Raw genomic sequence first — 26,868 nt, forward strand, 5'->3', positions numbered from 1 at the left:
TACTAACGATCACCTGTTACAAAACCCCCCCCCGAAATATTCAGTGTTAATGAAATGACCAACAATATAGCGAGCGTTGATTACAGATAATATGGGATTCCTCTAATAGTTACAGAAGGATTAAAAACCTCAGCTCGGTAGACCTGTCGTTCTGCTCCCACAGCGAGACAAATCCACAGCCTCCCTCCTACTGGCTCTGCACTTACAGACTTCCTCTACGGATCTCCATGGTTACAGTTACTTAGTGTCCCATCTGACATGCTGGGACCCTCCCCTTCCCCTCCCAATACTCAGCCAAAGTATGCATGTACAGTAGTTATGTATTCATGAATCAGCACATGTTAAGAGTTGTCAGGCCAGGAGTCAAAGAGATCAACAATTGTAGTGTACAGTCAAGCAGGTCCTAACAGTTACTTTTTTAAACAATACATTTTCCTTTTTAACTTAAAAAGGATAAAGAACCCAAATTTAGGAATCCACTTCATCGCCTTCTTGACAAAGAAAACTAACAGAGAAATACGATGTATTCAAAGCGTTCCATTGAAAAAAGGGGGTACTAAACAGGGGGGGGGGATGCCACACAGTCTGAATGTGTAGGATGCCTTTAGTTCTGGCTGTGCTGTTGGGATCATGAGGAATGTGTTGGGACTTTGCAGTAGTAAGGTCTGGTTTGGTGTTCGGCGTGTTTGTAGTTTAAGGGAGCCCCTCTGCTCTGGGGCCCAGCCAGGTCTCTCCCTGACCCTGCTGAGGAGGAGCAAGTGGGGGTCAGAGGTCAGCACTGGGCATGGGGTCAGCAAGAGGCTGCCTACAGTACAGGTGAAAGGGAAAGCGAGGAGTATAGCAGGAGAGGATGAGGGCATGATAGGAGAGGTAGAGGTGGAGAGGTTGTCTCTAGAGAGGGTCCATCCTCCCCTCCCTATACTTCAGGCGAGTCTGATTCCTGCAAGAAAGCACAGTTCAATATCTCTTTAGAGTTACAACGCAGACTTACATGCCAGTTATACCTTCCATTTATTGTAAATTGACTCCTATATTTCAAAGACTTCTTTTGATTGCTGAGTTATCCAATGTCCTACCGCCTCTTGTCCCTTGGTGAGTTGCCGGTTGACAGCCAGTAGCAGCTGCTGCAGTTCCCTCACAGTTTGGTTTAGGCCTGTAGTCTTCTTCTCCTTCCTGTCAATATCCTCCTGAGGGACGGTTTAGTTACTCCCCTCTGGTCACTTTCAATATAACTACACCTACTGGTCAATAAAACTACCCCTAGGTAAAGACTGGTTACATTTAACATACAATATTACAAATACTCATAGCTACCTGTGTTTTTACCACGAATGTACACTACCTAGATCATATGCGTGACTGACTTCAAAACAAATATTTAAAATAAAAACTTTGCCACAGACAAAGTTCCCCTTCCCCTCCAATAAGTCTTACGTGTGATGAGAGGTTGCTGTTCTCTATCAGGTCACCCTGGCCGGTCTCTTTGCAGAACTCCTCCTGGATCAGATCCAGAGACTGCTGGGCCTGAGGTGGAGCAGGATGGGGGAAATTACAAGAAACATTTAAGCATTTCAGGTAATATAAGCGTGTTCCACATATTCAAATGTTCAGAGTGGATTTAGCTCCTAGAGGGTTTCATTCTAGACTTGGGACTGGTAACAAACTATTTCTCTAACAACAATGTACATCCAAACATAAACTTATGGTAGTCCAATCCTGAGGGATTGTCTTACCTTATAGAGATCCCCAGCCACCTTCTGCCTCTCACGCTCCTCAGTCTCCAGTTTAGACAGAGTCTCAGTCAGCTGGGTCTTCAGCTGCAACCAAACACCAACAGAGAGATGAGACACTTAACATATGACAATGACCGTTCCACTCCTGGTGAAATCTGATCTCAAACTGTTTGGAGGGGGGAATTTGCATATGCATGAGGTGATATATTTGTGCATTTCTACCAATAAAATGCAAACATCTGTTTTGCATACACCAAAACTGTTTTCACTTGGCTTTTAGAGCAGTTGAGGTAGACATGTAGCTATATCTACTAAACTAATAATAATTAGCTAGACACTGACAAACATTTATTTTTATTTTTATGCATTGTCAAATGAAAAAACAGAAAATGTTCAGGTATCCTTGAAGGCATTCACAGACAGAAGGGTGACAAGAGACAGACGTCAAGACAGAGACCGACATTGAAAATGTTTCAACTGTGTGTGGAGGCAAATGAATGATAATATGATGAACGTGTGCGTGCAGTTGAAGACATAGAACGTATCCCCAAAGATGGCCGACATGGAGAAGCTCATTGGCCTGTACAGGAGTAGCAGAAAGCCACAGTCAGCCTTTTAGTGGTAGTGATGGGATAGTGCAGGGCTATTCAACTCTTACTCTATGAGGTCCGGAAGCTTTCTGTTCTACCTGATAATTGCACCTAGCTAAAATCAGTTCCTGACCATAAGAGAACAAGGGGGGGAAAACAGTGAAACTGGCTTCAAGGTCCAGAGTTGAGTTTGAGGGGGATAGTGGATAGTGTGCAGGATGGAAACAGTAGCGTTTTAAGTCTGTCCTATCACGAGTAAGGAAGGTCCATCTATAACCAATGATACTAATAGCTCAGTCTATCGTTACACTAAGAATATAACTTCCCCCAAAAAGCAAAGAAAACCCACCTTACACATGCATACAAAAACAGTAGCCTGTTGCATTTAAACTTATATCACTAGTGTATCCAGAGGTTGTAGATAGATAGCTGGAATGACTCCCAAAGGACATTGAGAATCATGACTCCCAAAGGACATTGAGAACCATGTATTCCCCAGGCAGGTGATGACCCCAGAGATGACATTGGGTGGTGGTGCTGGTGAAGTAGGGAGGAGGGACAGGTTACGGGAGCTCTACCTATATATGGGTGAGCAAGGCTTACCAAATTCAACTCCTCATTCTGCCTGACTGCTTCTGTATAAGAGCCATCAAGTTAGCTCTGCAGTTCAGTCAACAGATCTTTAAACTGAAATGAGATATGTTTTAATGAGCAGCTGTGGGACCCGGGGAAACAACGCTACACAGCTGAAGCAAGGGAACGGCTTGGGTGATCGGCTTCTAGGGTGTGTCCTAGTAGTGAATTAGGGTGTGAGTGTAATAGCATCTAAAGCTGTTTTAGGAGAGTTCGATGGTTCTTGATCTGACCAATGATCTACAGCGACCTACATAAAATACTCTCACTCTCCGGAGAAACGTGTGATGATTTGAATGAATGCAGCTGGAATGTTTATGTTCTGTGTGCCTGCAAAGGGACTCCAATGATTTTACAGGAAACTAGAAAAACAAAGTGCTTTAAGTTACTGTGTAAAGTTCGTAAACCCTCTAAAAACAGAGCATTCTACAATGAAAAATGTGTTGTGTGTATGAACGTAATGTTACATGTACAAACACAGTGGTGGATACCACAAACAGTAAACAAAGAGACAAGCTCCATAAACATATAGCAAGTACAGTAACACCCAGAAACAATGCAGAGGGGAATGATTAGACCCTCTTATCCAGAGTAATTACGGTTTAGTGCCTTGCTTAAGGGCACAGACGGACTTTTCACCTAGTCATCTCGGGGATTCGAACCAACAACCTTTTGGTTACTGGTCCAACGCTCTTAACCCCTAGGCTACCTGCTGCCCCTATGACTACATAGATGGATAACCACTATGAAATGACCGAGTATGACAGGTAGATGACAGGAAGTTGAGTCAGCTCACCTCGCTGACCTCCGTCACATAGGTAGCGCTCTCGTGCTCTGCTCTCTTCAGCTCAGACTCAAGGTACTGCTTGTCCCTTCTCAACTATGGACAAACAAAATATTGCATTTTTAACTATGTATGAAAATCTATTAAATTGAATGTGTCAACTGATGTAAAGTGACTAAATAATACAATTGCTGAGCGGTATGTAAAGTATTAAACTGAAGGACTGACGTTGTCCAGCTCCCCGAGGTCACTCATCCTGTCCACCTCCTGCTCCAGTGCTGCCACTTTCACACTCATCTAGGAAAGAAAGGGCAGGAGAGTGACTATAAGCACCACACCAGTGGATGCTATAGGTGGAAGGACCTATAGGAGGTGATTGTAATTGCGGAAATGAAGGAACGGAGTCAAACGTGGTTTCCATGTGTTTGATGCTGTCCAATTTATTCCATTCCAGCCTTACAATGAGCCCGTCCTCCTATAGCTCCTCCCACCAGTCTCCACTGCACCACACATACCAATGATATTGTTAAAAGTGCAATATAAACAATTTGGGGTTAATTTAATATTCTTCAGTGTTCACCTCTTTCAGCTCTGTCTGTGACAGATTCAGCTTCACCTTCCAGCGAGACTCCTCCTGCTCTACACTGCTCTGGAGGCGCTGCAGGATGCCCTCCTGTGGACAGTAGAGGTTATTACAGGTTAGTTTCACAGCCTCCTCACGACACCTTTTTAACGTCATCTACAGGACACTGATAGAGAGCGTAACCTCACCGTCTCAGCCAACACTTTCTTGTATGTCTCACAATCTTTCTGTAGAACCTTCTGGGCCTCTTCTGATTCCTTCAGCTTATCAGCCAATATCTGGTGAAAGGAACAGCCCTGGTTTCACTTCTTTCCACCCCAGTTCTCAGACATTTAAAAAAACATACAAGTCTTTGTAAAAGGAAACCTTGGTGTCCTCTGAGCCCCCTGGAGCTGAAGGTCTGGGCTCTGCTGCTGGGGCCTCTTTCACTGCAGTCTCAAACCTCTGCAGCCACTCCTGGTGGTTCTGAGAGATACACAACAATAGACCATGTGGAAGAGATGAACTTAGAATTTAATATCACATCATGTGGTTCTCTGTATGGCAGTTTGTAGAGCATGGCTCTTGTAACACCAGTATAGTGGGTTCAATTCTCAGGACACCCATATGTAAAACGTATGCATGCATGACTGAGTCGCTTTGGGTAAAAGTATTTGCTAAATGGCATATTATATACTTTATTGTGAGACCTTACATGTTCAGCAGGCAGAGGCACGTTGGGTAGCAGTCTGTGCAAAACATCTCGGCACTCTACCTGAGCTGTCTCCAGGGCTGTCTGGTGCTCCTGAAGGAGGTAGAGGAGAGCGAGAAGGAAGAGAAAAGGGGACGTTCAACATAGACTACACTCAGGGCTCTCTCTCACACACACCACACACACACACACCACACACCTCAAATCGCTACCTCTGCTCGCTTGGTTTCACCTCTCCCATCTCAGAGTGCATACAGGAGCATGGCCTGGGACAATCACAACTCCCTCTCCACGACACTCCAGTGTAACGAACAGCTAACATTTTTAACGGCTCATTTATTGAGTGTGCTTCAAGTATTCATCCACCCCAGTGTTCAGTAGCCACGCACCACCACGAGACGAGTTCATTAAGTTTAGACCCCGCTCTGCTCTCTACAGGTTCACATTGGTCTCCTTTCAAGGAGGAACATGTTACTCACTCTTGTTCATTCAGTTGCAGTAATGCCCCGGAGGAGCTAACATTCTTCCCATAGAGCACCACACGTTCTTCATCACGGAAGCACCACCAAACAAAACCCACTACGTTGGTACCATTAATCACACTAGCTGCACAGGGCTTGAAACTCTCAGGAGAGAGATGTCCTGGCACATCCACCTCTACTCTCATTAACACCTTGTGTTGGAAGGGGAAAGGGATCTACGCTGTGACATATGCTTTGGATTGTGTATGAGCATGCATTTTCCTGAGAGCACACAACAGGTGCCCAGGAACTCCTACACTCAGCTTAAATGAAGGCCATTTTTACTGTACCAAGATGGCCGAGAGCAGCTGCTGGGAAAATCAGTTCACCATGTACCCGGTCTGCTTTATGGATATGAGGAGCGAGTCATTAGGGGTTAGAACTGTGGCAAAAATATACCGAACCCCCACAACTGTTTATAGTAGGAGAGCAATCTGTTAGTCTATGGTTTATTAGCGGGTCCCTAAATACATACGGCTAAGCAAAGGGTAATGGCAGATCATATTCTCACTGATGAAGAGGACTAGAAAAACCCCTAGGAAACAGCTGGGTGGATATTAACAACAGCTACAGCAGAGGAACTTGTGTCAATATTACTGTCTGGTTTCTACACTAAACTAAAATATAAAGCCCAAAATAGTGTATTTCTCGCAAATCTGAAAAATTGCTGCAGTTGTCACACAATACGACGTCACAGATGCCAAAAGTTGAGGGAGCATGCAATTGGCATGCTGACTGCAAGAATGTCCACCAGAGCTGTTGCCAGAGAATTTAATGTTAATTTCCCTACCGTAGGCCTCCTCCAATGTCATTGGAGAGAATGTCCAACCGGCTTCACAACCGCAGAGCACGTGTACAGCATCGTGTGGGCGAGCAGTTTGCTGATGTCAGTGTTGGAAACAGAGTGCCCCATGGTGGCAGTGGGGTTATGGGCAGGCAGACGGACAACGAACAGAATTGCATTGTATCAATGGGAATTTGAATGCACAGAGATGCCGTGATGAGTTCCTGAGGTCCATTGTGGTGCCACTCATCCGCCGCCATCACCTTATGTTTCTTCAGCATGACAACGCACAGCCACACTTCGCAAGGGTCTGTACACAATTCCTGGAAGCTGAAAATGTCCCACTTCTTGCATACTCACCAGACATGTCACCCATTGAGCAGGTTTGGGATGCTCTGGATCGACCTGTAAGACAGTGTGTTCCAGTTCCCGCCAATATCCAGCAACTTCGTCCAGTAGGACAACATTCCACAGGCCACAATCAACAGCCTGATCAACTCTTTCCAAAGAGATGTGTGGCACTGCATGAGGCAAATCTGTGACCAATCTGGATTCCCATTCTCACTTGAAATCCATAGATTAGAACCTCTTATTTATTTAAATTGGTTTAAAGTACTTAAGTAAAAATACTTTAAAGTACTAAAGTAATTTTTGTGTGGATCTGTACTTCATATTCGACAACTTTTACTTTACTACATTCCTAAATAAAAGGATGCAATTTTTACGCCATACATTTTCCCTGGTCCAATTCACACACTTATCAAGAGAACGTCCCTGGTCATCCCCACTGCCTCTGATCTGTCGGAGTCACTAAACACACATGCTTTGTTTGTTAATGTGTTGGAGTGTACCAGTGGCTATCCTTAAATAAAATATAAAAATAAAATTGTGCCTACTGGTTTGCTTAATTTAAGGAACTTGTAATGATTCATACTTAAGTATATTTTACTCAAGTAGTATTTACTGGGTGACTTTCACTTTTACTTGAGCCATTTTCTATGAAGGTAACTTTACTTTAACTCAAGTATGACAATTGGGTACTTTTCCCACCACTGCTGATTTAAAATTGTGGCATGCTGCGTGTATATTTTTGTTCAGGATATAAGTCAATGCAGTAAGCTGGTGGCGTACGCAAACTGAAAGATTTCTGTATGTTGATCAATAGTATCACTGTTATTTTAGCATGTTTTCAAAAATGATTTTACACAAAATAATGATGTTGACACTTTGCACATAATCTGGACATCATTTTCTAAATGGCAATTCTGCAGGATCAAATTTCTTGGAATAGAATTTCACTAGCGGCTGATGGCTGTCTTGATGTCAGTGTATACACATCACAAAGCATAATGGAACACATGCAGAATTGGGGAAAGGAAATGAGAGAAGCACATGGCAGGAAGTGAGAGGTCCATCACGAAGATCATGGATCACAAACTCATTATGACCATCCCGCTACATGACATCTGGAGTCAGTCACTGCACACTCATTTTCAATTCACAGTTTTACTTTGCACTGGAATTTATGTAGTTATACAACTGTATAAGTAATGCAGATTCTAGCGCAGAATAGCAAGCAGAACTCAAGAACAGCAGTGGTAAAGTGCATAAAGTTCATTAGTCTTCCTGAGATTCCTGAGAGGGGAATAGTTCATGGAGACAATTATCCAGGGCCAGAGTGCAGGAAGAGGGGAGAAATCAGTATGCAGCAGCATATGTATGAATAATGGAGTAATCTCACTGGTCGATTATGGCAATAGCTGTTTGGGGATGAATCAAGTTTTCAATCTAGAGTGAAGCAGACTGGAAGCAGTGTCCGAACCTTGAGGGCTTTGCCAAGTTTCCCCTGAAGCATGGACTCGGTGGCTGCCAGAGCCTCCATAGCGCTCCAGTTTTTCACCCGAAGCTCCTGGTCAGTTTCAAAAGAGATACGACTTTCAGTTCAGCCTCAGGGAAAAGTATGTAGTGACCCACAAACACAATTCATATAGGGACGAACAGAACCATTAGCTAATACTATTTTCTACTCTCCTTTTCTGTACAGCGGTCCTATCCAGTTTCTGAGTGTAGGTTTAAAAGGAAATCCTCACTGCACTTTACCTGAAAACCAGTCTAAGGGTCAAGCGTGACCTTCCGGTTACTAGTCCAACGCTCTAACCACTAGGCTACCCTGCCGCTTAACATGAGCTGCCCATCTAACGATTGAGTCTTTGAAAGGATCGTCCACTAAATTGTATCGGCAAAAACAAACAGTGAAACAGTTAGTCACTCAGTAGAGGTCTTTGGGATAGACACTGAAAGAATCTGAAGGAGAGCTGCAGCTCACTGCCAAAAAAGTCAAATGTAACTAGATAGGAAAAGCCAAATCACGTTATACAGAGCTAGTCAACAATGTAGCTCTCAGTCTCTGTAAAACAAGGCTGTTGTTATACTGTGGACACAGAAATAGGGACTCCTTGTAAACATGGCCATGAACAGAGAAGAGTAGACTGACAGCCCTTAACTATGCTGTTTGATTGTAGAAAGCCTTAGCCAACATAAGCATGGAATTTCAAATTAACAGGACTAAAATGTAAATGGTAGAGAAATTACTGACTTGAATAATTTCAAGTAGCTTAATTAATTTCATTCATAGTCTGCGACAAAATGCAATTTATCCACTTGGGAAAATGAGTAGAGTGAGATTATTCATTTGAAGCAGAGGTGCACAGGACTGCAGATTAATGGGTAGTGACATCACTGAGGGGTGTAGTTTAGGGCAGTGGTTCTCAAACCTCTCAGGGACCCCCCAGACATCATCAGGTGTGTTAGCTCCAGAATAGTTTAAATAAATAGAATGACTGGGGGGTCCCCGAGGAAGGGTTTGAGAACCCCTGGTTTAGCAGAGTATATACAGGATGAGGTCTGCAGATGTATGTCAGGGCTAGACTGGAGAGGTAGGTAGTGTGGGTGTGGGCTGGGGAAGCAGGAGGACAGTCTGCAGCACAGGACACCTACGTTGTTCTTGTTCCTGTGAAGCTCCAGGGACTCCCTCAGCTTTGCCAGCTCTGCCTGGAGATCAGACACCTGCTTCTCCTTCTCTGCCAACCTGGAGGACAGAACACCACCACACATACATTACCAAGCATAACGCTGCTGGATAGCCCCATGCCAAGGGACACCTACTGTATACTGAAGGGAATTCTGTGAAGTATTGCTGTTACTCACGCTGTCAGCAGTTCCGGGCTTGGGGCTTCTGTGTGGGTCAACTAGAACAAGAAAAAAGTAAATTACTTATCTTATTATTTTTCACCCTCTCCCATTCAGCCAATACAGATGACCAATGAACTGTTTCCACCTCTTCCCTCACCTGTTGCTGCTGTAGCTCCTGCACCTTGTCGCTCACCTCCTTGGCCCTCGCCTCCAACTCACTCTGTAGGGTCTGGATCTCCTGGTCCTTAGCAGCAAGCCTGCAACAGAGTGTGTCAGTCTAATTTCTCAGGGTATAATGCAGTAATCGAGTAGGAAAGAGTAGAACAGTAGGCTTAAGGATAGTACAGTATGCTTACTGTCTCTGTAGTTCTAGGAGCTGGTTTCTGGCACTGGTGGTGTCCTCAGTCTCCTTCTGTCTCAGCTTCTCCAGCCCCACCACCTGCTGCTCCAGAGACTGCAGGGACAACAAACACAGGGTCACACCAAACACCCAGCAGGGAAACACAGCACAGTCTAGAACCAAAACAGTAACATTGGGAAAAGTCTAAACACACTCCAATAAAGCACTTCAATTGAATTTTGAGAGAGTGACTATGAACACACACCTCAATGGTCATCCCATTGCTGGAGTCACTCTCCTGTGCTGCCTGTAGGCTCTCCTCCATTGACTTAATCTGCTCATCTTTCTCTTGGATCCTTGAAACACAGAACAACAAAACTTAGCGAACACAGAACAAATTGACCATGAATATGGCAAGCTGTTTCATAGCAGTTGCTTAGGAAAAAGTGGTATTTTCATTGACTTACTTGCTCTGTAGTGCGTCCACTATCGAATCGGACAATGTCTGAGAGTAGGAAAAGACAAGAGGGAGAATCCATGAGGGAACGGAGTTGAGACTATCAAACGAGACAGTAGATCCGTGTGGGGGGGAAAAGTGTGCATAACATACCTGTTCAGTAGTCTGAAGCTTTAAAACCTCCATCTCTTGTTTCAGAACCTCCTTCTCTTCTCTTACAGTCTGACAGAGAAAGCAATTTGATTTCAAACACTTCAACATCATTTTTGTTTACAAAATGCACGATCAAAACTGTGTTTATCTGGTGGGAATGATCAAGCTCATTCCTGAACCCTGCTCACCTTCAATTCCTCCTCCTTATTGGCCACCTCAATCAGCCCCATCTTCAGCAGGTCCTCCACAGTCTTGATGTTCTCCTCCCGCTCTTGGAAACTGTGTGTGTGTGTGTGTGTGTGTGTGTGTGTGTGTGTGTGTGTGTGTGTGTGTGTGTGTGGGGGGGGTCAACAACACAAAGACATAATGAGAGAGGGTCAATGTGAAGTAGAGCATTATTTTCTGGTGTGGTCTTAATGCTCTCCGTTCTCACATACCTCCTCTGGAACTGATCCAAGGTCAGCTGAGAAGCAGTCTAGATGGGGAGAGAGGGTGTGTCAGAGTTATGCATACTGAGGAACTGGTAGATCACAGCAGGAGTTCCATCTAAGAAAACAGGCGTGTTTCACTTCTGACCTGTTCAGAAATCTTAGCCTGCAGATTCTGGAGCTCTACCTTCAGTGACATGTTCTCATTGTGCATGGCCTGTGGAGGAGAGAGGAGGGTGAGGGCAGGAAGCCCAGATTCAACAACATTCATCTCACACAAAGGAGATATCACTATTCATTTGACAGTGTGCATGTAGGTCTACAGTAGTTTGATAATATCTTTATCCTAATGACCATTTTCAGCTAATTTACTTTGTTTTAATGAACAAAGGCAGCCCAGAGGGCTTATCATAGTTCTGTTTTATAACTGTACTAGCTACTATGCTTCACAAAGAAATAACATCCATGTGTAGTAAGCCCACAAATCAATCCAATGTACTGTGAGCAGCATTCCTACAGCTCAACACATTCCATCCGGTTAACAGACCGTATTTTACAGAGCTGGTGTAATAATGGGGGTTTAGACAGTACTACTGTAGGTACCTGCATGGTAGTTTCCCTGCTGGCACCACTGCTCCTCTCACCATTCAGGGAGTCCTCCAGACTCTTCCTCTGCAGCTCCTTCTCAGCCAGCCTGGACACAACCACACAGGGCAAGAGTCAGCAACACAACCCATATGACAGGGACAAGAGTCAGAGAGGACATTATAAGGAACAGACGGACATTCAAGGATCAGGCTACACAGATGTGCAAGTGGGCTGGGGAAACACTTACAGCTTCTGTAGCTCCTCAAAGTGGGATACAGTAGTGGCCTGAAAGAGGAAGACAGTGGTCACAACACACTCACATATACAGTACCAGTCAAAAAGGGTTGGACACACCTATTCATTCAAGGGTTTTTCTTGATCTTTTACTATTTTCTACATTGTAGAATAATAGTAAAGACATCAAATTATGAGATAACACATATGGAATCATGCAGTAACCCAAAAAGTTAAATAAATCCAAATATATTTTATATTTGGGATTCTTCAAAGTAGCCACCCTTTTCCTTGATGACAGCCTTGCACACTCTTGGCATTCTCTCAACCAGCTACATGAGGTAGTCACCTGGAATGTATTTCAATTAACAGGTGTGCCTTAAATAGTGGAATTACTTTCCTTCTTAATGCGTTTGAGCCAATCAAATGTGTTGTGACAAGGTAGGGGTGGTATACCGAAGATGGCCCTATTTGGTAAAAGACCAAGTCCATATTATGGCAAGAACAGCTCAAATAAGCAAAGAGAAACGACAGTCCATCATATACTTTAAGAGATGAAGATCAGTCAATCTGGAAAATTTCAAGAACTTGAACGTTTTTTCAAGGACAGTTGCAAAAACCATCAAGCGCTATGATGAAACTGTCTCTTATGAGGACCGCCACAGGAAAGGAAGACCCAGTTACCTCTGCTGCAGAGGATAAGTTAATCAGAGTTAACTGCACCTCAGATTGCAGCACAAACAAATGCTTCAGAGAGTTCAACTAACAGACCGTCTCCTCTGAAGAGTTGATGTTGAGTGAATCAGGCTTCCATGGTCAAATTGCTGCAAAGAAACCACTACTAAAAGGACACCAATAAGAAAAAGAGACTTGCTTGGGCCACGAAACACAATCAATGTCCAAATGTGAGATTTTTGGTTACAACTGCCGTGTCTTTGTGAGACGCAGAGTAGGTGAACGGGTGATCTCCGCATGTGTGGTTCCCACCGAGAAGTATGGAGGAGGTGTGATGTAGGGTGCTTTGCTGGTGACACTGTTGGGGATTTATTTAGAATTCAAGGCACACTTACCCAGCATGGCTACCACAGTATTCTGCAGTGATATGCCATCCCACCTGGTTTGAGTTTAGTGGGACTATTACCCAAAACACACCTCCAGGCTGTGTAAGGGCTATTTGATCAAGAAGGAGAGTGATGGAGTTCTGCATCAGATGACCTGGCCTCCACAATCACCCAACCTCAACCCAAATTAGATGGTTTGGGATGAGTTGGACTGCAGAGTGAAGGAAAAGCAGCCAACAAGTGCTCAGCATATGTGGGAACTACTTCAAGACTGTTGGAAATGCATTACTCATGAAGCTGGTTGAGAAAATGCCAAGAGTGTGCAAAGCTGTCATCAAGGCAAAGGGTGGCTACTTTGAAGAATCTCAAATAAATTTTGATTTGTTTAGCACTTTTTTAGTTACTACATGATTCCATTTGTGTTATTTCATAGTTTTGATGTTGTCACCATTATTATACAATGTAGAAAATAGTAAAAATAAAGAGAAACCCTTGAATGAGTAGGTGTGTCCAAACTTTGACTGGTACTGTACATATAAACATATGAACTCTTGTTGATGAACTAAACATAAACATACCTGTGAGCTCAACTGGTTCTGCAGAGTCTCAATCTGGGTCTGAAGGCCACCGTTTTCCCTCAGGAGATCCTGTCAGGATTAAAAGGATGTCATGTTGAGTGCATACCAGAATATGAAAAATATACATACAAAAATACTTCAAATATTTGGCCCATCTCAGTCTCTCAACTAAAACTGTTCCCCTTTAACTACTTCTCTCCCTCGTTTCCCGAATGGTCTGAATGTGAAGTCCTGTTTATACCTGGCACAATAACTATAACTTCCAAGTTTAACTGTCAACCACTGGTGAATGTAAACACTAGGGAATGTGTTATTGTTATACACATCACATCTGTCATTACAACAATTAGGGCTTTGTTCCCCTACCTGGACCTGCGCTGAGTTGTCAGCCAGGCTGTGCTGGGACACCTCCAGCAGCTGCATCACCTTCTGCTCCACCTGGTCCTTGGACACAATGGTGTCGGTCAGGCTGCTGTGCAGCGTCTGGATCTCCTTGTTCTTGTTGCTCATTTCGGTCTCCACCGCCAGCAGCTGGCTCTGCAGCTCTGAGAGAGGAGACACCAGACCCAGTCATATCACCTTCGTCACATGTAACATTTGTTACATATTGGCAATGAGTCGTGCATTAGTTTGCGTTTCAGAAGTCTGTTTATAGAATCTCTGAGCACCTTCTTTAGCAGCATGAAGTTTCTCCCTCTCTGCGTTGACATTGTGGAGGTAGTTCTGGAGCTCGTCCCAGCGGCGCTTAGCTTCCTGCAGTTGAGCCTGGTGATCACAGGACAACACTTGGCACTTTAACAGTGAACATACACTGACAACCTCTCAGAATCCATCACTGTACTGCGGTTATGAACACAGGAAAGGACGACCTGGGTGTCTGTTGCAGGGAAACAGTGTTCATACTGAGCACAAAGCCTCAAACAGGCCCACTTCCTGAGCTAACACAATCCTCCACTTCCCTGTTCTATTACACATCCCCCCTTAGGAAGGGCGGACACAGGCCCTCCCATGGTTACAGTGAGAAACCTGAAACAGTCCAGTCCAGGTCTGACCACGAAGGAGAGATTCCTTTGTGTTTAATCTCCGAGGCAGCCGAGTGAACTATGGGCTGAATAAATAACTAAATTAGATGCCCGTGTGAGTCATTGGCCCCTCCCCTGACAAACCACATACCTCCAGCTGAGACACATTCTGCTTGTAGTTGACCTCCAGCGACTTCCTCTGGTGCTCCTCCTGCTGCAGCTTGTTGTTGTTCTCCGTCAGCTCTTTCATCAGACCAGAGTACTCAGAGCGCAGCTGGTTCAGCTCCGACGACTGCCTGCCATGCACACCACAACCACTATTATAACCCACACACTCATCCATGCCGTGCCTCAAAGGCAACTAGTATTCTTACAGTGCAATACAATACCTATCAAAGAACTTAGCATCTTTATAATCTAGAAACAGATGGCTGGGAGGTGGCACTCACTTGCTCTCCATCTGGTTGGTGGCAGAGCTGACTGCATCTCTCAGGATGCCGTTCTCCTGCTGCAGCCTGGCGATCTGACCCTCCAGCTGCTCCCTCAGCTTCTGGAACTACACAACATTGGGAGTCAGTACGACCAAACATACAGTATCATACAGAAACACTCGTCTATACTGCCTCAGGACTGATGTTGGAGTATAAAGCATGACAGTAAAAAGTGACAGCAGTTGAGATTTGGCCTGTTTAAGTAAAGGTATCAGTGTGGTGGATGGTGGTCACCTTCATCTGTATGCCCTGGAGCTCTCCCTGGGATTTAGCCTGCATGACATTCAGCTCCTTCTCCAGCGCCCCACGCTGGTCCCTCAGAACAGTCTCCACCCTCACAGTCTTCTGCTTCTCCTGCTGCAGCTCCTAACAGCGGACAGGGCAGAAATGGCAGCGGATCAGTACTGGAATGAAATGCCACCAAGCCACTGCCAGATTCCACAGGTAATAAACCAGTGATTTAGTCAATGGATATATATTTTGGTATCGGTATGGTCAAGTTAAGGTCATCTTATGAGTATGTATAGGTGCACCTTGCTGAGCTGCTGGACCTTGTCCTTGGCGATGGAGGCCTCCTCCTGCAGAGTGGTGAGGAGCCTCTCTCTCTCCAGGGATGAGGGGTCAGCCTTAGCTGCAGACTTCTGCCAAGCGTCCAGGGCAGACGGGTTCTTCTCTTTAAGCACAGTGACCACACTGACAGCCTCTGCCTGTGACAGGGCCAGACTTCCCAGGCCCAAAAGCAGCTCCTTCAGCTTCACCTCAGAGTTCTCTACAAATACACACACATAAAGGCATAGGATGAACTATGATGTGTTACACAAGTGTTGCATGGCAGCGGAGTGGAATAGAATGATGCAGTTTAAATAGATTTATCAAATGTATTTTTCTTATGTCAGGTTTAAACATGATATAGTAGCTATATATTAGAGTGTAGGTTTCTCACCTTTATCCATCTCATTCTTCTGTTTCTTGACACTTCCCTTGGAGGGCGCATCACCATGGTGGTTAGCAGGACCTGCAGAGTCAGGCTGGATATCATCCACTTGGGCTGAGGGATACCGAAACACATTGTCATATTTGGGGCCAGACAAGGCACACAAATTGAGAGTGGGCCCAAGGATTTCATAAATATAAATATTTTTAAAAAGGCAGAGTACGATTTCTTTGCTTTCTGCTAGTAGCTTCGAACAATGTCTGAACCTGCCCTGACTTTGATTAACCTGCAGTATCAGTAGGTCTACATCCTCCTTACCATGCTCAGTCTTCTGCTTCTTGGCAGAGTTCTTCTTCTTGCTACTGGTTGAGGTGGCTGTGGGGGCCGCTCCATCCTGGGCTTTGGTTTCCACCGGCACAGGAACCTCCTTTTTGACTGGAGCTGGAGCTTTATCCACCTTAATCTCTTCTTCCACTAGACAGGAACCAACACGAGGACAATTAGGCTTTAGAGATGGAGGAAAAGAGGATGCCATTATGATGGCCTTGTGATCCATTTGTGTAGAAGGTCCTGCTCACTACTCATACTGGGCTTAAAATAATCTGATTTGATTCGGGAGGACACTAATAAGTGGCCTCAGGGAAGGCGCTAGCCCCTTCTGCAGACACAGGCAAGCGCATAGTGAACCACATCCTCTTATCCTATGAAAGTCACCCTGGCCTTCTACTCACCAGCCTCTGTCTTCTGCTTCTTCTTCTTCTTGCCAGAGGACTGGGGGGGGGTCTGAGCCTGGGCTGGGGGCTGAGGGTCAGGCTGGGGTATGGGGGGACTGGGTTTGGCCACTGGGGCAGGGGGCTCTGCTTTGTGGCCAGCTTGCTTGGAGCCATTCACCGAAGGCAGCTCAGCAGGAGGAGCAGCTGCAGCGGCAGCTGCCTTTGCGGCTTTCTTCTCCTTCTTCCTCTCCCTCACCCCTGCAGGGGCCTCGGCTGGCGCTGCCACAGGGGCAGAAACAGGGGTGGGTGGAGCCACAGGGACAGGCTCCTCCTCCTCCTCCGCAGTGGAGCTGCTCACAGCGTCAGCCACGTCAAAGTCCCGCAGGTCTTCCTCAGACTCTCCTCCTTCCCCTCTACTACTGCTCTCTTTCTTCTTGCTCTTTTTCTTATCGTTCTTCTTGCGGGTTTCTGGTTTGGAGGGTGGCAGCTTGAGGTCTCGTTTCTGCCTGGCCAGCACCTCGTCATAGGAGGTCTCCTTCATGAAGAGCCAGAAGAAGAGGAAGATGAGGGCGATGACCAGGGATGGGGCCAGGATCACCAGGTACTGAGAGTCATAGATGTCCAGCGCCATTCTGAAGAGAGCAAGAATAAGTCTTTGGTATCATGCACGTCATATGCACATAACCAACTTTCAACATAGCCAAGAAATAAAATAAATACAAATGGTGCATGGCTGCAAATATTGAATAGCAAAATAGCTGATCAGTTCATGCCCAAATGTCCTATATCGCTTTGTTGACACATATTTTAGATTTTAAAAAGTTGGTTTAATTCCAAACTTCAAGGCCAGCCAGACACTGGCACAGCCCCATCCTATGCCAGAGCAGCCCAGTGAAAGGGAAATGGGCTAACGTGAAATGGGGCAGATGGTAGTCTAGGTTAGAGCACTGGTTTGAATACTGAACCCGACGAGGTGAAAAATCTGTTACCCTGCCCTTGAGCAAGGCACTTAACCTAGTTCCGGGGGCGCTGTACAATGGTGACCCCACTCCCTGCGGGTGTCTCAATGGGAGTTGGGATAGGCAAAAAAACACACACACACACATTACATTTACATTTAAGTCATTTAGCAGACGATAACAGGACATATATAATCACGCCCCAAAATTATTATTTAAACAGCTTTGGATACTTCCAGACAGCCTGATATGAATGCCAGAAGGCATTCCACCTCGCTCCCAGTGCCTCCCTGATGGTGACACGTCCTCAATACTTTATGGGTTTGATATACTACAACAGAAAACCTAATGCCTTTTCCCACACCGCATTAATTGATTTGTAATAAATATAACTCAATTACTTTTTCTAGAGGTTGTCTGCTGAATGAGAGAACCAGCCCTGTGCAGTGAGAATGTGTGTGAGAGAGAGTGAGTGTACGAGGGGTGATAGTGTGCGCCCTCCCTCCCTCGTCTGATATGATCCAATTAGACTACACTGTCCCGGCCCACAGCCTACCTTTTTTACACACACACACGCCACACAGTAGCCAGCCAAATAGAAAAAGTAGCCAGCCAAGTGCTCTGGGGGGTCTGCCAGGGTTATTTAAAAACTTAAATATTACATTTAGATGTATTCAGACTCTTTACCCAGTACTTTGTTGAAGAACCTTTGGCAGCGATTACAGCCTTGGGTCTTCTTCGATATGATGCTACAAGCTTGGCACACCTGTATTTGGGAAGTTTCTCCCATTCTTCCCTGCAGATCCGCTAAAGCTCGGTCAGGTTGAATGACACCTCCCTGCACAGCTATTTTCAGGTCTCTCCAGAGATGTTTGATCGGGTTCAAGTCCGCGCTCTGGCTGGGCCACTCAAGGACATTCAGAGACTTGTCTCGATAGGCACCCCTGCGTTGTCTTTGCTGTGTGCTTAGGGTCGTTGTCCTGTTGGAAGGTGAACCTCCACCCCAGTCTGAGGTCCTGAGTGCTCCAGGCATTTCATCAAGGATCTCTATACTTTGCTCCTTTCATCTTTGCCTTGATCCTGACTAGTCTCCAAGTCCCTGCCATTGAAAAACAGCCCCACAGTATGGTGCTGTGGTCCGAGTCTTTTAGGTGCCTTTTAGCAAACTCCAAGCGGGTTGCCATGTGCCCTTTACTGAGTAGTGGCTTCCATCTGGCTTCCATCAAAGCCCTCCTCCCCCGATTGCTCAGTTTGGCCAGGCAGCCAGCTCCAGGAAGTGTCTTGGTGGTTCCAAGACACTATGTTCTTGGGGACCATCAATGCTGAAGAAATGTTTTGGTATGCTTCCCCAGATATGTGCCTCGACACAATCCTGTCTCGGAGCTCTATGGACCATTCCTTCGACCTCACGGCTTAATTTTTGCTCTGACATACATTGTCAACTGTGGGACATAATATAGACAGGTGTGTGCGTTTCCAAAGCATGTCTAATCAATTGAATTTACCACAGGTGTCAAGTTGCAGAAACATCAAGGATGCTCAATGGAAACGGGATGCACTGGAGTTCAATTTCGAGTCTCATAGCAAAGGGTCTGAATACTTATGCAAATAAGGTATCCGTTTTATATTTTTAATACATTTGCAAACTTCTAAAAACCTGTTTTTGCTTTGTCATTATGGGGTATTGTGAGTATTTTTATTTAATCCATTTTAGATTAAGGCTGTAACGTAACAAAATGTGAGATCATATATCACACACTCTCAGTAAAAAAAAGAAGGCAAGTGGCATTTAAGATTAATTTATTGAAACCGAATGTCAAATGATTATATTACGGAATTACAATCTTCAAAAATGCAGTACCCTCAATGGCACAGCGTTGCTTTGTTAATTTAGAAGAAAAGGGCTCTGGAAATATCAGCAGCTTATCACAGTCAAGACATCCATTTTATAGTATAGTATATAAAAAATATAAAATATTTTTCGAAAGAACGTGGTCTGGAACAGTTATTCTTAAAAAGTGATCATTCAGACCGGGCTCAATTTGGCAAGTTGAAATCATTTTTTCCAGGGTTACCAACAAAAAGCTCTCTTTTCGATATACAGGCTTTAGATTTAGTTTATTCTACCTTGTTTTTAGAGGTTTCTAACAATTCCACATTGAACACTGCATGGGGATGAATTACGGCCACGACATCCGTTTGGTAAGTAGGCCTACACTTAAATATGCTCAGTCTTTATCAAACTAATGTTTTCACCTATTTTCAGTGTGGAAACTATATGTTTAGGGGGGGTTATAGCATAGGCTAACCAATTTATATTTATTTTTTATATTTTTTAAATACAAGTAGTTTGCAAAGTAGCCCAAGAGGAAAATAGACAGGACACACATTCCAAAACTGCAGCTCGTTGTTGGAACACATGTTCCTACTTCAAAATCAACCAATTTGTGATAAAACATATCATTTTGCAAGGAATGTAGCTTGTGTATCCCATCAGTTATGCCAGCACCAAACCACCCTGCATCCCACCGCTGGCTTGCATCTGAAGCTAAGCAGGGTTAGTTTCAGTCCCTGGATGAGAGACAAGATGCTGCTGGAAGTGGTGACGGAGGGCCAGTAGGAGGCACTCTTTCCTCTGGTCTAAAAATATATATCCCAACACCCCAGGACATTGCCTTGTGTAGGGTGTCGTCTTTCAGGTGAAACGTTAAATGGGTGTCCTGACTCTGGTCACTAAAGACCCCATGGCACTTATCGTAAGAGTAGGGATGTTAGCCAGGACACCGGGGTTAAATTCCCAATCTGGCACTCATACCATCACAGTCACCTAATCATCCCCAGCTTACAATTGGCTCATTCATCCCTTCTGTAACTATTCCCCAGGTCGTTGCTGTAAATGAGAATAAGTTCTCAGTCAACTTACCTGGTAAAAATAAAAGGGATAAAAAAAAATAGTTAGATTTATTTATGTAGGCCTAACGGGAGCGTGTGTGCACTCAGCACGTGTAGGGAGCAGTCGGAACGTGAATGAGACACGGAGGAGGAAGGGAATTGAGGTTAAAAAAATATATATATTTTAAAAAATGCTTGGCTTCTTGTTTGTTTTGCCCCACATGTACAAATGGAACACTAGAGTCCAAGCAAGCTGTCTAAGACAAAATTTCACTTGACCATTTGGGCAGTCACGAAGCACATGCTACCAAATAGTTTTACAGTATTTGAAAAAATAAAATCACTGGTTAAAGATAGCGCATAAACGTCTGCTCGATTACTGATGCCCATCCCTAGTCTTAAGGGATGCTTTGGGATTATGGCAATGAGGCCCTTTATCTACTTCCCCAGACTCAGATGAACTTGTGGATACCATTTTTATGTCTCTGCATGCAGTTTGAAGAAAAATGCTAACTAGTGTTAGCGCAATGTCTGGAAGTCTATGGGTAACTGCTAGCAGTCATTGCATCAACGCTAGTTAACATTGGCTCACAAAACTACCTCCAACTTCCTTCCTGCTGGACACAGAGCCATAAAAATGGTATCCACAAGTTCATCTTACTCTGGGGAAGTAGATAAAGGGCCTAATTGACAAAATCCCATAGTATCCCTTTAAGCATTCGATGTGGCACAGTGTGGAAATTATATTAAAAGTGCAGGAAATGCAGAAAATAATTGCTTGGAATTGGATTGAACAGTATAAATGGAAAAATCACTTTTAAATGTCAACTCGGCAAAAAAAGAAAAGTCCCTTTTTCAGGACCCTGTCTTTCAAAGATTATTCGTAAAAATCCAAATAACTTCACAGATCTTCATTGTAAAGGGTTTAAACCAGGGGTGTCAAACATACGGCCCGCGGGCCGGAACCGGCCCCCAAGGAGGTTCGATCAGGCCCGCAGGATAATTTGAAAGTGGAAAAAATGCATAAAAGACATGGAATTAATATTTTTAATTCGCTGCAATTCATGGATTATCCGCTAAGGGGCGCACTCTTTCCATCAGAGTAGAAGACAAGCCGCATCACTGAGACAGACTGAAAACAGCAGACGGTATCAATGCGCCATCTGCTGCTTGTTACGACGTTGTTAATACCTTGGTCTCTACCTCTCCGCTACACCATCATTAGCCAAAATGTCGTTATCCAAACGGAGAAAAGTAGATAAGGAGTGTAGAATTTTCAAAGAAAAATGGACCACGTCCTATTTATTTACAGAGATGCACGGAAAACCTTTGTGCTTGGTGTGTTTGCAACAAGTTTCGGTATTGAAGGAATATAATATTCGACGCCACTACGAGACTCATCACAGCGAAAAATATGACGGCTTGCAAGGACAACTGAGAAGAGCTAAGATTAACGAATTGCTGGCGGGTCTGAGGAAACAGCAGTCAACTTTCATCCAGAGCCGAGAAGTCAGTGAAGCAGCGGTAAAAGCCAGCTACCTAATTGCTAGCGAAATAGCATTAGCATCGAAGCCATATTCAGAGGTCTGAACCATCGTCAGTTTGACAAACTTCTCAGCGACAGCAACATTACCCACAGCCTGCCATACCACACTGAAGTGAGATGGTTAAGCCGAGGCGCTGTGCTGAGGCATTTCTTTGATCTACGAGAGGAAATCGGACAGTTCATGGAGAAAAAAGGAAAACCGGTGTTGGAATTACAATCTCAGGAATGGCTACGGGACCTTGCATTCTTGGTTGATATTACTGAACACTTGAACAATCTGAACAAAATGTTGCAAGGCCGCAAAAAAGTTGTCACACAGTTTTCTGACAACATACATGCATTTAAGTTGAAGCTGACTTTGTGGGAGATGCAACTGGCAAATGGCAACCCTGCTCATTTCCCCTGTCTGAGAGATGTGTGTGTGACCAGACCTGATGCGGACATGAAACGGTACAAAGACAAAATTGCAGGACTACTGCGGGAGTTTGAGAAACGTTTTCAGGTATTTGGTGAACTTGAGACAGAATTTTCAGTTTTTCGCTCACCTTTCACAGTTAAAGCTTCTGATCTGCCGGTCGAAATTCAGCTAGAGATAATTGATTTGCAGTGTGATGCAGATTTGAAGGGCAAATTTGCCTCTGTAGGTCTGGACAGATTTTATCAGTATCTACTACCAGGTTACCCCAAATTAACAGCCCTGGCTGCTAAAATTTTGTGCATGTTTGGGACAACCTACCTTTGTGAACAAATTTTCTCAGTGATGAATATCAATAAAACAAAAATGCGTTCAAGGCTCACAAACAAGCACTTAAATGACGTTCTGAAAGTGACAGCTAGTCAGGACATGACACCTGGTGTTGATGCACTTGTACAGGCCAAAAGATGCCAAGTTTCAGGTACAAATACAAGTCCAGACTAGACTAACACCTTTAAAATGCTGCCTTAGATACGGTTTGCATTGAAAGAATACAGCTCTGTGAAGATGAATCCTTACTGTGGTGATTTAAAAAATGTGCACTTTAATGTTAGTCAGCAGCTTCAAAACAAAAGTTGTGTGATGGAATTCTACTGTTCATACAACTCCATAAATTTTCAGTATGTATTGTATGTGTATGTATGTTTCATGTATGAAGTTTACAGATTTACAGGACAGGCGAACACTTTCTTCATTACACATTTAAAATCACTCTCCTTAGTTTGTAAGGTGTACGCAGGGATTACATTTAGATGTTATATGCGTATGTGTAAGTGGTTTAAAAATTCATTTCTTTAAAAGTCTCATTTAATCTTAAAGTGCATTACTATATTTTTCAGTACCAATTAAAGTTTTGTGCCTTTGTACAATCAGTGGGATCAGTTGCAATGCATATTTGTGAATGATAAAAGTAAATTGCACATTTGTCTAAGGAAATATGAGGTGTTTCATGAAATGTTTTGTAAAAGGATAGTTCCTTAAATTTCAATATTTTCCTAATGTTCTTGTGCTTCTTTACACCAAAACAAAGGAAAGACATGTTATTTTGGTTATTTATAGCAGAGTATGGTATAATTTTAATGGTCCGGCCCACTTGACATCTCCCTAGGCCGTATGTGGCCCACGATGCGAAATGAGTTTGACACCCCTGGTTTAAACACTGTTTCCCATGCTTGTTCAGTGAACTATAAACAATTAATGAAAATGCACCTGTGGAATGGTCATTAAGAAACTAACAGCTTACAGACGGTAGGCAATTAAGGTCACAGTTATGAAAACTTAGGACACTAAAGAGGCCTTTCTACTGACTCTGAAAAACACCAAAAGAAAGATGCCCAGGGTCCCTGCTCATCTGCGTGAACATGCCTTAGGCATACTGCAAGGAGGCATGAGGACTGCAGATGTGCCCAGGGCAATAAATTGCAATGTCCGTACAGCGAGGCGCCTAAGACGACGCTACATGGAGACAGGACGGACAGCTGATCGTCCTCGCAGTGGCAGACCACATGTAACAACACCTGCAAAGGATCGGTACATCCGAACATCACACCTGCAGGACAGGTACAGGATGGCAACAACTGCCCGAGTTACACCAGGAACGCACATTCCCTCCATCAGTGCTCAGACTGTCCGTAATAGGCTGAGAGAGGCTGGACTGAGGGCTTGTAGGCCTGTTGTAAGGCAGGTCCTCACCAGACATCACCGGCAATAATGTTGCCTATGGGCCCAAAACCACCGTTGCTGGACCAGACAGGTCTGGTAAAAAGTGCTCTTCACTGACGAGTCACCGGTTTGTCTCACCAGGGGTGATGGTCGGATTCACGTTTATCGTTGTAGGAATGAGCGTTACACCGAGGCCTATACTCTGGAGCAGGATCGATTTGGAGGTGGAGGGTCCGTCATGGTCTGGGGCGGTGTGTCACTGCAATCCTCGGACTGAGCTTGTCGTCATTGCAGACAATCTCAACGCTGTGCGTTACAGGGAAGACATCCTCCTCCCTCATGTGGTACCCTTCCTGCAGGCTCATCCTGACAGGACCCTCCAGCATGACAATGCCACCAGCCATACTGCTCGTTCTGTGCGTGATTTCCTGCAAGACAGGAATGTCAGTGTTCTGCCATGGCCAGTGAAGAGCCCGGATCTCAATCCCATTGAGCATGTCTGGGACATGTTGGATCGGAGGGTGAGGGCTAGCGCCATTCCCCCCCAGAAATGCCTGGGAACTTGCAGAGTTGGAAGAGTTGGGTAACATCTCACAGCAAGAACTGGCAATTCTGGTGCAGTCCGTGAAGAGGAGATGCACTGCAGTACATAATGCAGCTAGATACTGACTTGTTTTTTATTTTGAACCCCCCTTTGTTCAGGGACACACTATTCCATTTCTGTTAGTCACATGTCTGTGGAACTTGTTCAGTTTGTCTCAGTTGTTGAATCTTATGTTCATACAAATATTTACACATTAAATTTGCTGAAAATAAATGCAGTTGACAGTGAGAGGACATTTCTTTTTCTGCTGAGTTTGTGTTGCCACACTAGGGTCATGAACTACCCAGAAAGCATATTTTGAAATTGTATTTTTCAAAGACAAAATACAAATCAAATACCATTATACCATCATTTATTCATTTTTTATATTGTGATATAATATTTTGGCACCTAGCAAGAGGCTGTTTTGTAACACACGTGATGGCAGAGCAAAACAACTGGATTGATGGAAATAATCATAATATCATACTGCCAGGTATTCACATGCTACTTTGTGTCAGTATTACTTGGTAGTGCCCTTTGCTTAGTGGTGTTGCAGACTCTGGGGCCTTTCAGAACAGGTGTATAAATAAACTGAGATCATGTGACGGATCATGTGACACTTAAATCCTTTTGGCAAAAAAAACGCACCCATTTGAAACGGCGTTTCAAACGTCACTCGCTCCGAGACTTGGAGTAGTTGTTCCCCTTGCTCTGCATGGGTAACGCTGCTTCGAGGGTGGCTTTTGTTGTTGTTGTGTTCCTGGTTTGAGCGAGCAGAGGTACAGAAGCTATACTATTACACTGGCAATACTAAAGTATTACTACCTATAAGAACATCCAATAGTCAAAAGGTATATGAAATACAAATGGTAGAGAGAGAAATAGTCCTATAATAACTACAACCTAAAACTTCTTACCTGGGTATATTGAAGACTCATGTTAAAAGGAACCACCAGCTTTCATATGGTCTGAGCAAGGAACTTAAAAGTTAGCTTTCTTACATGGCATATATTGAACTTTTACTTTCTTCTCCACCACTTTGTTTTCACATTATTTAAACCAAATTGAACATGTTTCATTATTTATTTGAGGCTAAATTGATTTTATTGATGTATTATATTAAGTTTAATTAAGTGTTCATTCAGTATTGTTGTAATTGTCATTATTACAAAAAAAACATTTTTAAAGTCAGATTAATCGGTATCTGCCTTTTCTGTCCTCCAATAATTGGTATCGGCGTTGAAAACTCATAATCGGTCGACCCTCTAGTTGAGACTGGTGTTTTGCTATTACTATTTAAATGAAGACGGCAGTTTGAGGATTTGTGAGGCATCGGTTTTTCAAACTAGACACCCTAATGCACTTGTCCTCTTGCTCAGTTGAGCACCGGGGCCTCCCACTCTTTCTATTCTGGTTAGGGACAGTCTGCCCTGTTCTGTAAAGGGTGTAGTACACAGGGTTGTACGAGATCTTCCGTTTATTGGCAATTTCTCACATGGAATAGCCTTCATTTCTCAGAACAAGAATAGACTGATGAGTTTCAAAAGTAAGTTTTGTTTCAGGCCATTTTGAGCCTGTAATCAAACCCACAAATGCTGACGCTCCAAATACTCAACTAGTCTAAAGAAGGCCAGTTTTATTGCTTCTTTAATCAGAACAGTTTTCAGCTGTGCTTACATAAATTTCAAAAGTGTTTTCTAATGATCAGTTAGCCTTTTAAGATGATAAACTTGGATTAGCTAACAACATTCCATTGGAACATAGCAGTGATGGTTGCTGATAATTGGCCTCTGTACACCTATGTAGATATTCAATTAAAAAACGGATGTTTCCAACTACAATAGTCCTTTACAACATTAACAATGTCTGCACTGCATTTCTGATCAATTTGATGCATTTTTATTTATTTTAAAATCACATTTCTTTCAAAAACAAGGTCATTTCTATGTTACCCCAAACTTTGAACAGTAGTGTGTGTGTGTGTGTATATATATATATATATTAGATATATTTTAAATAACAGTTCCCAAACGTGGCTAGTGAATTAAGCATGATGATGCCTTAACTTCTTACGGATCATTGGGACGCTAGTGTCTCACCTCGACAACATCCGGTGAAATTGCAGGGCGCGAAATTCAAATGACAGAAATCGTAATATTAAACATTCATGAAAATACAATTGTCATACATCATTTAAAAGCTTAACTTCTTGTTAATCCAGCCGCGTTGTCAGATTTC

General features: G+C 43.8%; 1 protein-coding gene across 3 annotated transcripts in view; it reads right to left on the reverse strand.

Moving 5' to 3' along the window:
- Positions 1-349: 349 nt before the first annotated feature.
- Positions 350-26,868, reverse strand: part of LOC124046487 (kinectin-like) — a 34,176-nt gene continuing 7,657 nt past the window's right edge. The window contains exons 2-34 of one of the 3 annotated variants that reach the window (XM_046366903.1): positions 16,529-17,142; positions 16,116-16,271; positions 15,807-15,911; positions 15,397-15,632; positions 15,098-15,229; positions 14,822-14,928; positions 14,524-14,668; positions 14,019-14,115; positions 13,717-13,895; positions 13,351-13,419; positions 11,725-11,762; positions 11,493-11,583; positions 11,038-11,106; positions 10,899-10,936; positions 10,650-10,740; positions 10,462-10,530; positions 10,319-10,356; positions 10,117-10,207; positions 9,868-9,965; positions 9,669-9,768; positions 9,527-9,567; positions 9,317-9,407; positions 8,142-8,228; positions 5,018-5,107; positions 4,690-4,788; positions 4,512-4,601; positions 4,321-4,413; positions 3,969-4,037; positions 3,753-3,836; positions 1,734-1,817; positions 1,435-1,524; positions 1,077-1,187; positions 350-940 (exon numbers count right to left, since the gene is read on the reverse strand). In XM_046366903.1, the coding sequence (XP_046222859.1) occupies positions 917-940; positions 1,077-1,187; positions 1,435-1,524; positions 1,734-1,817; positions 3,753-3,836; positions 3,969-4,037; positions 4,321-4,413; positions 4,512-4,601; positions 4,690-4,788; positions 5,018-5,107; positions 8,142-8,228; positions 9,317-9,407; positions 9,527-9,567; positions 9,669-9,768; positions 9,868-9,965; positions 10,117-10,207; positions 10,319-10,356; positions 10,462-10,530; positions 10,650-10,740; positions 10,899-10,936; positions 11,038-11,106; positions 11,493-11,583; positions 11,725-11,762; positions 13,351-13,419; positions 13,717-13,895; positions 14,019-14,115; positions 14,524-14,668; positions 14,822-14,928; positions 15,098-15,229; positions 15,397-15,632; positions 15,807-15,911; positions 16,116-16,271; positions 16,529-17,141 (3,615 nt within the window). In that variant the 5' untranslated portion in view covers position 17,142 and the 3' untranslated portion in view covers positions 350-916. The remainder of the gene's footprint in view (positions 941-1,076; positions 1,188-1,434; positions 1,525-1,733; positions 1,818-3,752; positions 3,837-3,968; positions 4,038-4,320; positions 4,414-4,511; positions 4,602-4,689; positions 4,789-5,017; positions 5,108-8,141; positions 8,229-9,316; positions 9,408-9,526; positions 9,568-9,668; positions 9,769-9,867; positions 9,966-10,116; positions 10,208-10,318; positions 10,357-10,461; positions 10,531-10,649; positions 10,741-10,898; positions 10,937-11,037; positions 11,107-11,492; positions 11,584-11,724; positions 11,763-13,350; positions 13,420-13,716; positions 13,896-14,018; positions 14,116-14,523; positions 14,669-14,821; positions 14,929-15,097; positions 15,230-15,396; positions 15,633-15,806; positions 15,912-16,115; positions 16,272-16,528; positions 17,143-26,868) is intronic. The other 2 variants (XM_046366904.1, XM_046366905.1) reach the window with 2 other exon arrangements.

Source organism: Oncorhynchus gorbuscha, linkage group LG10, assembly GCF_021184085.1.
Source record: "Oncorhynchus gorbuscha isolate QuinsamMale2020 ecotype Even-year linkage group LG10, OgorEven_v1.0, whole genome shotgun sequence".
NCBI lineage: Eukaryota > Metazoa > Chordata > Actinopteri > Salmoniformes > Salmonidae > Oncorhynchus > Oncorhynchus gorbuscha.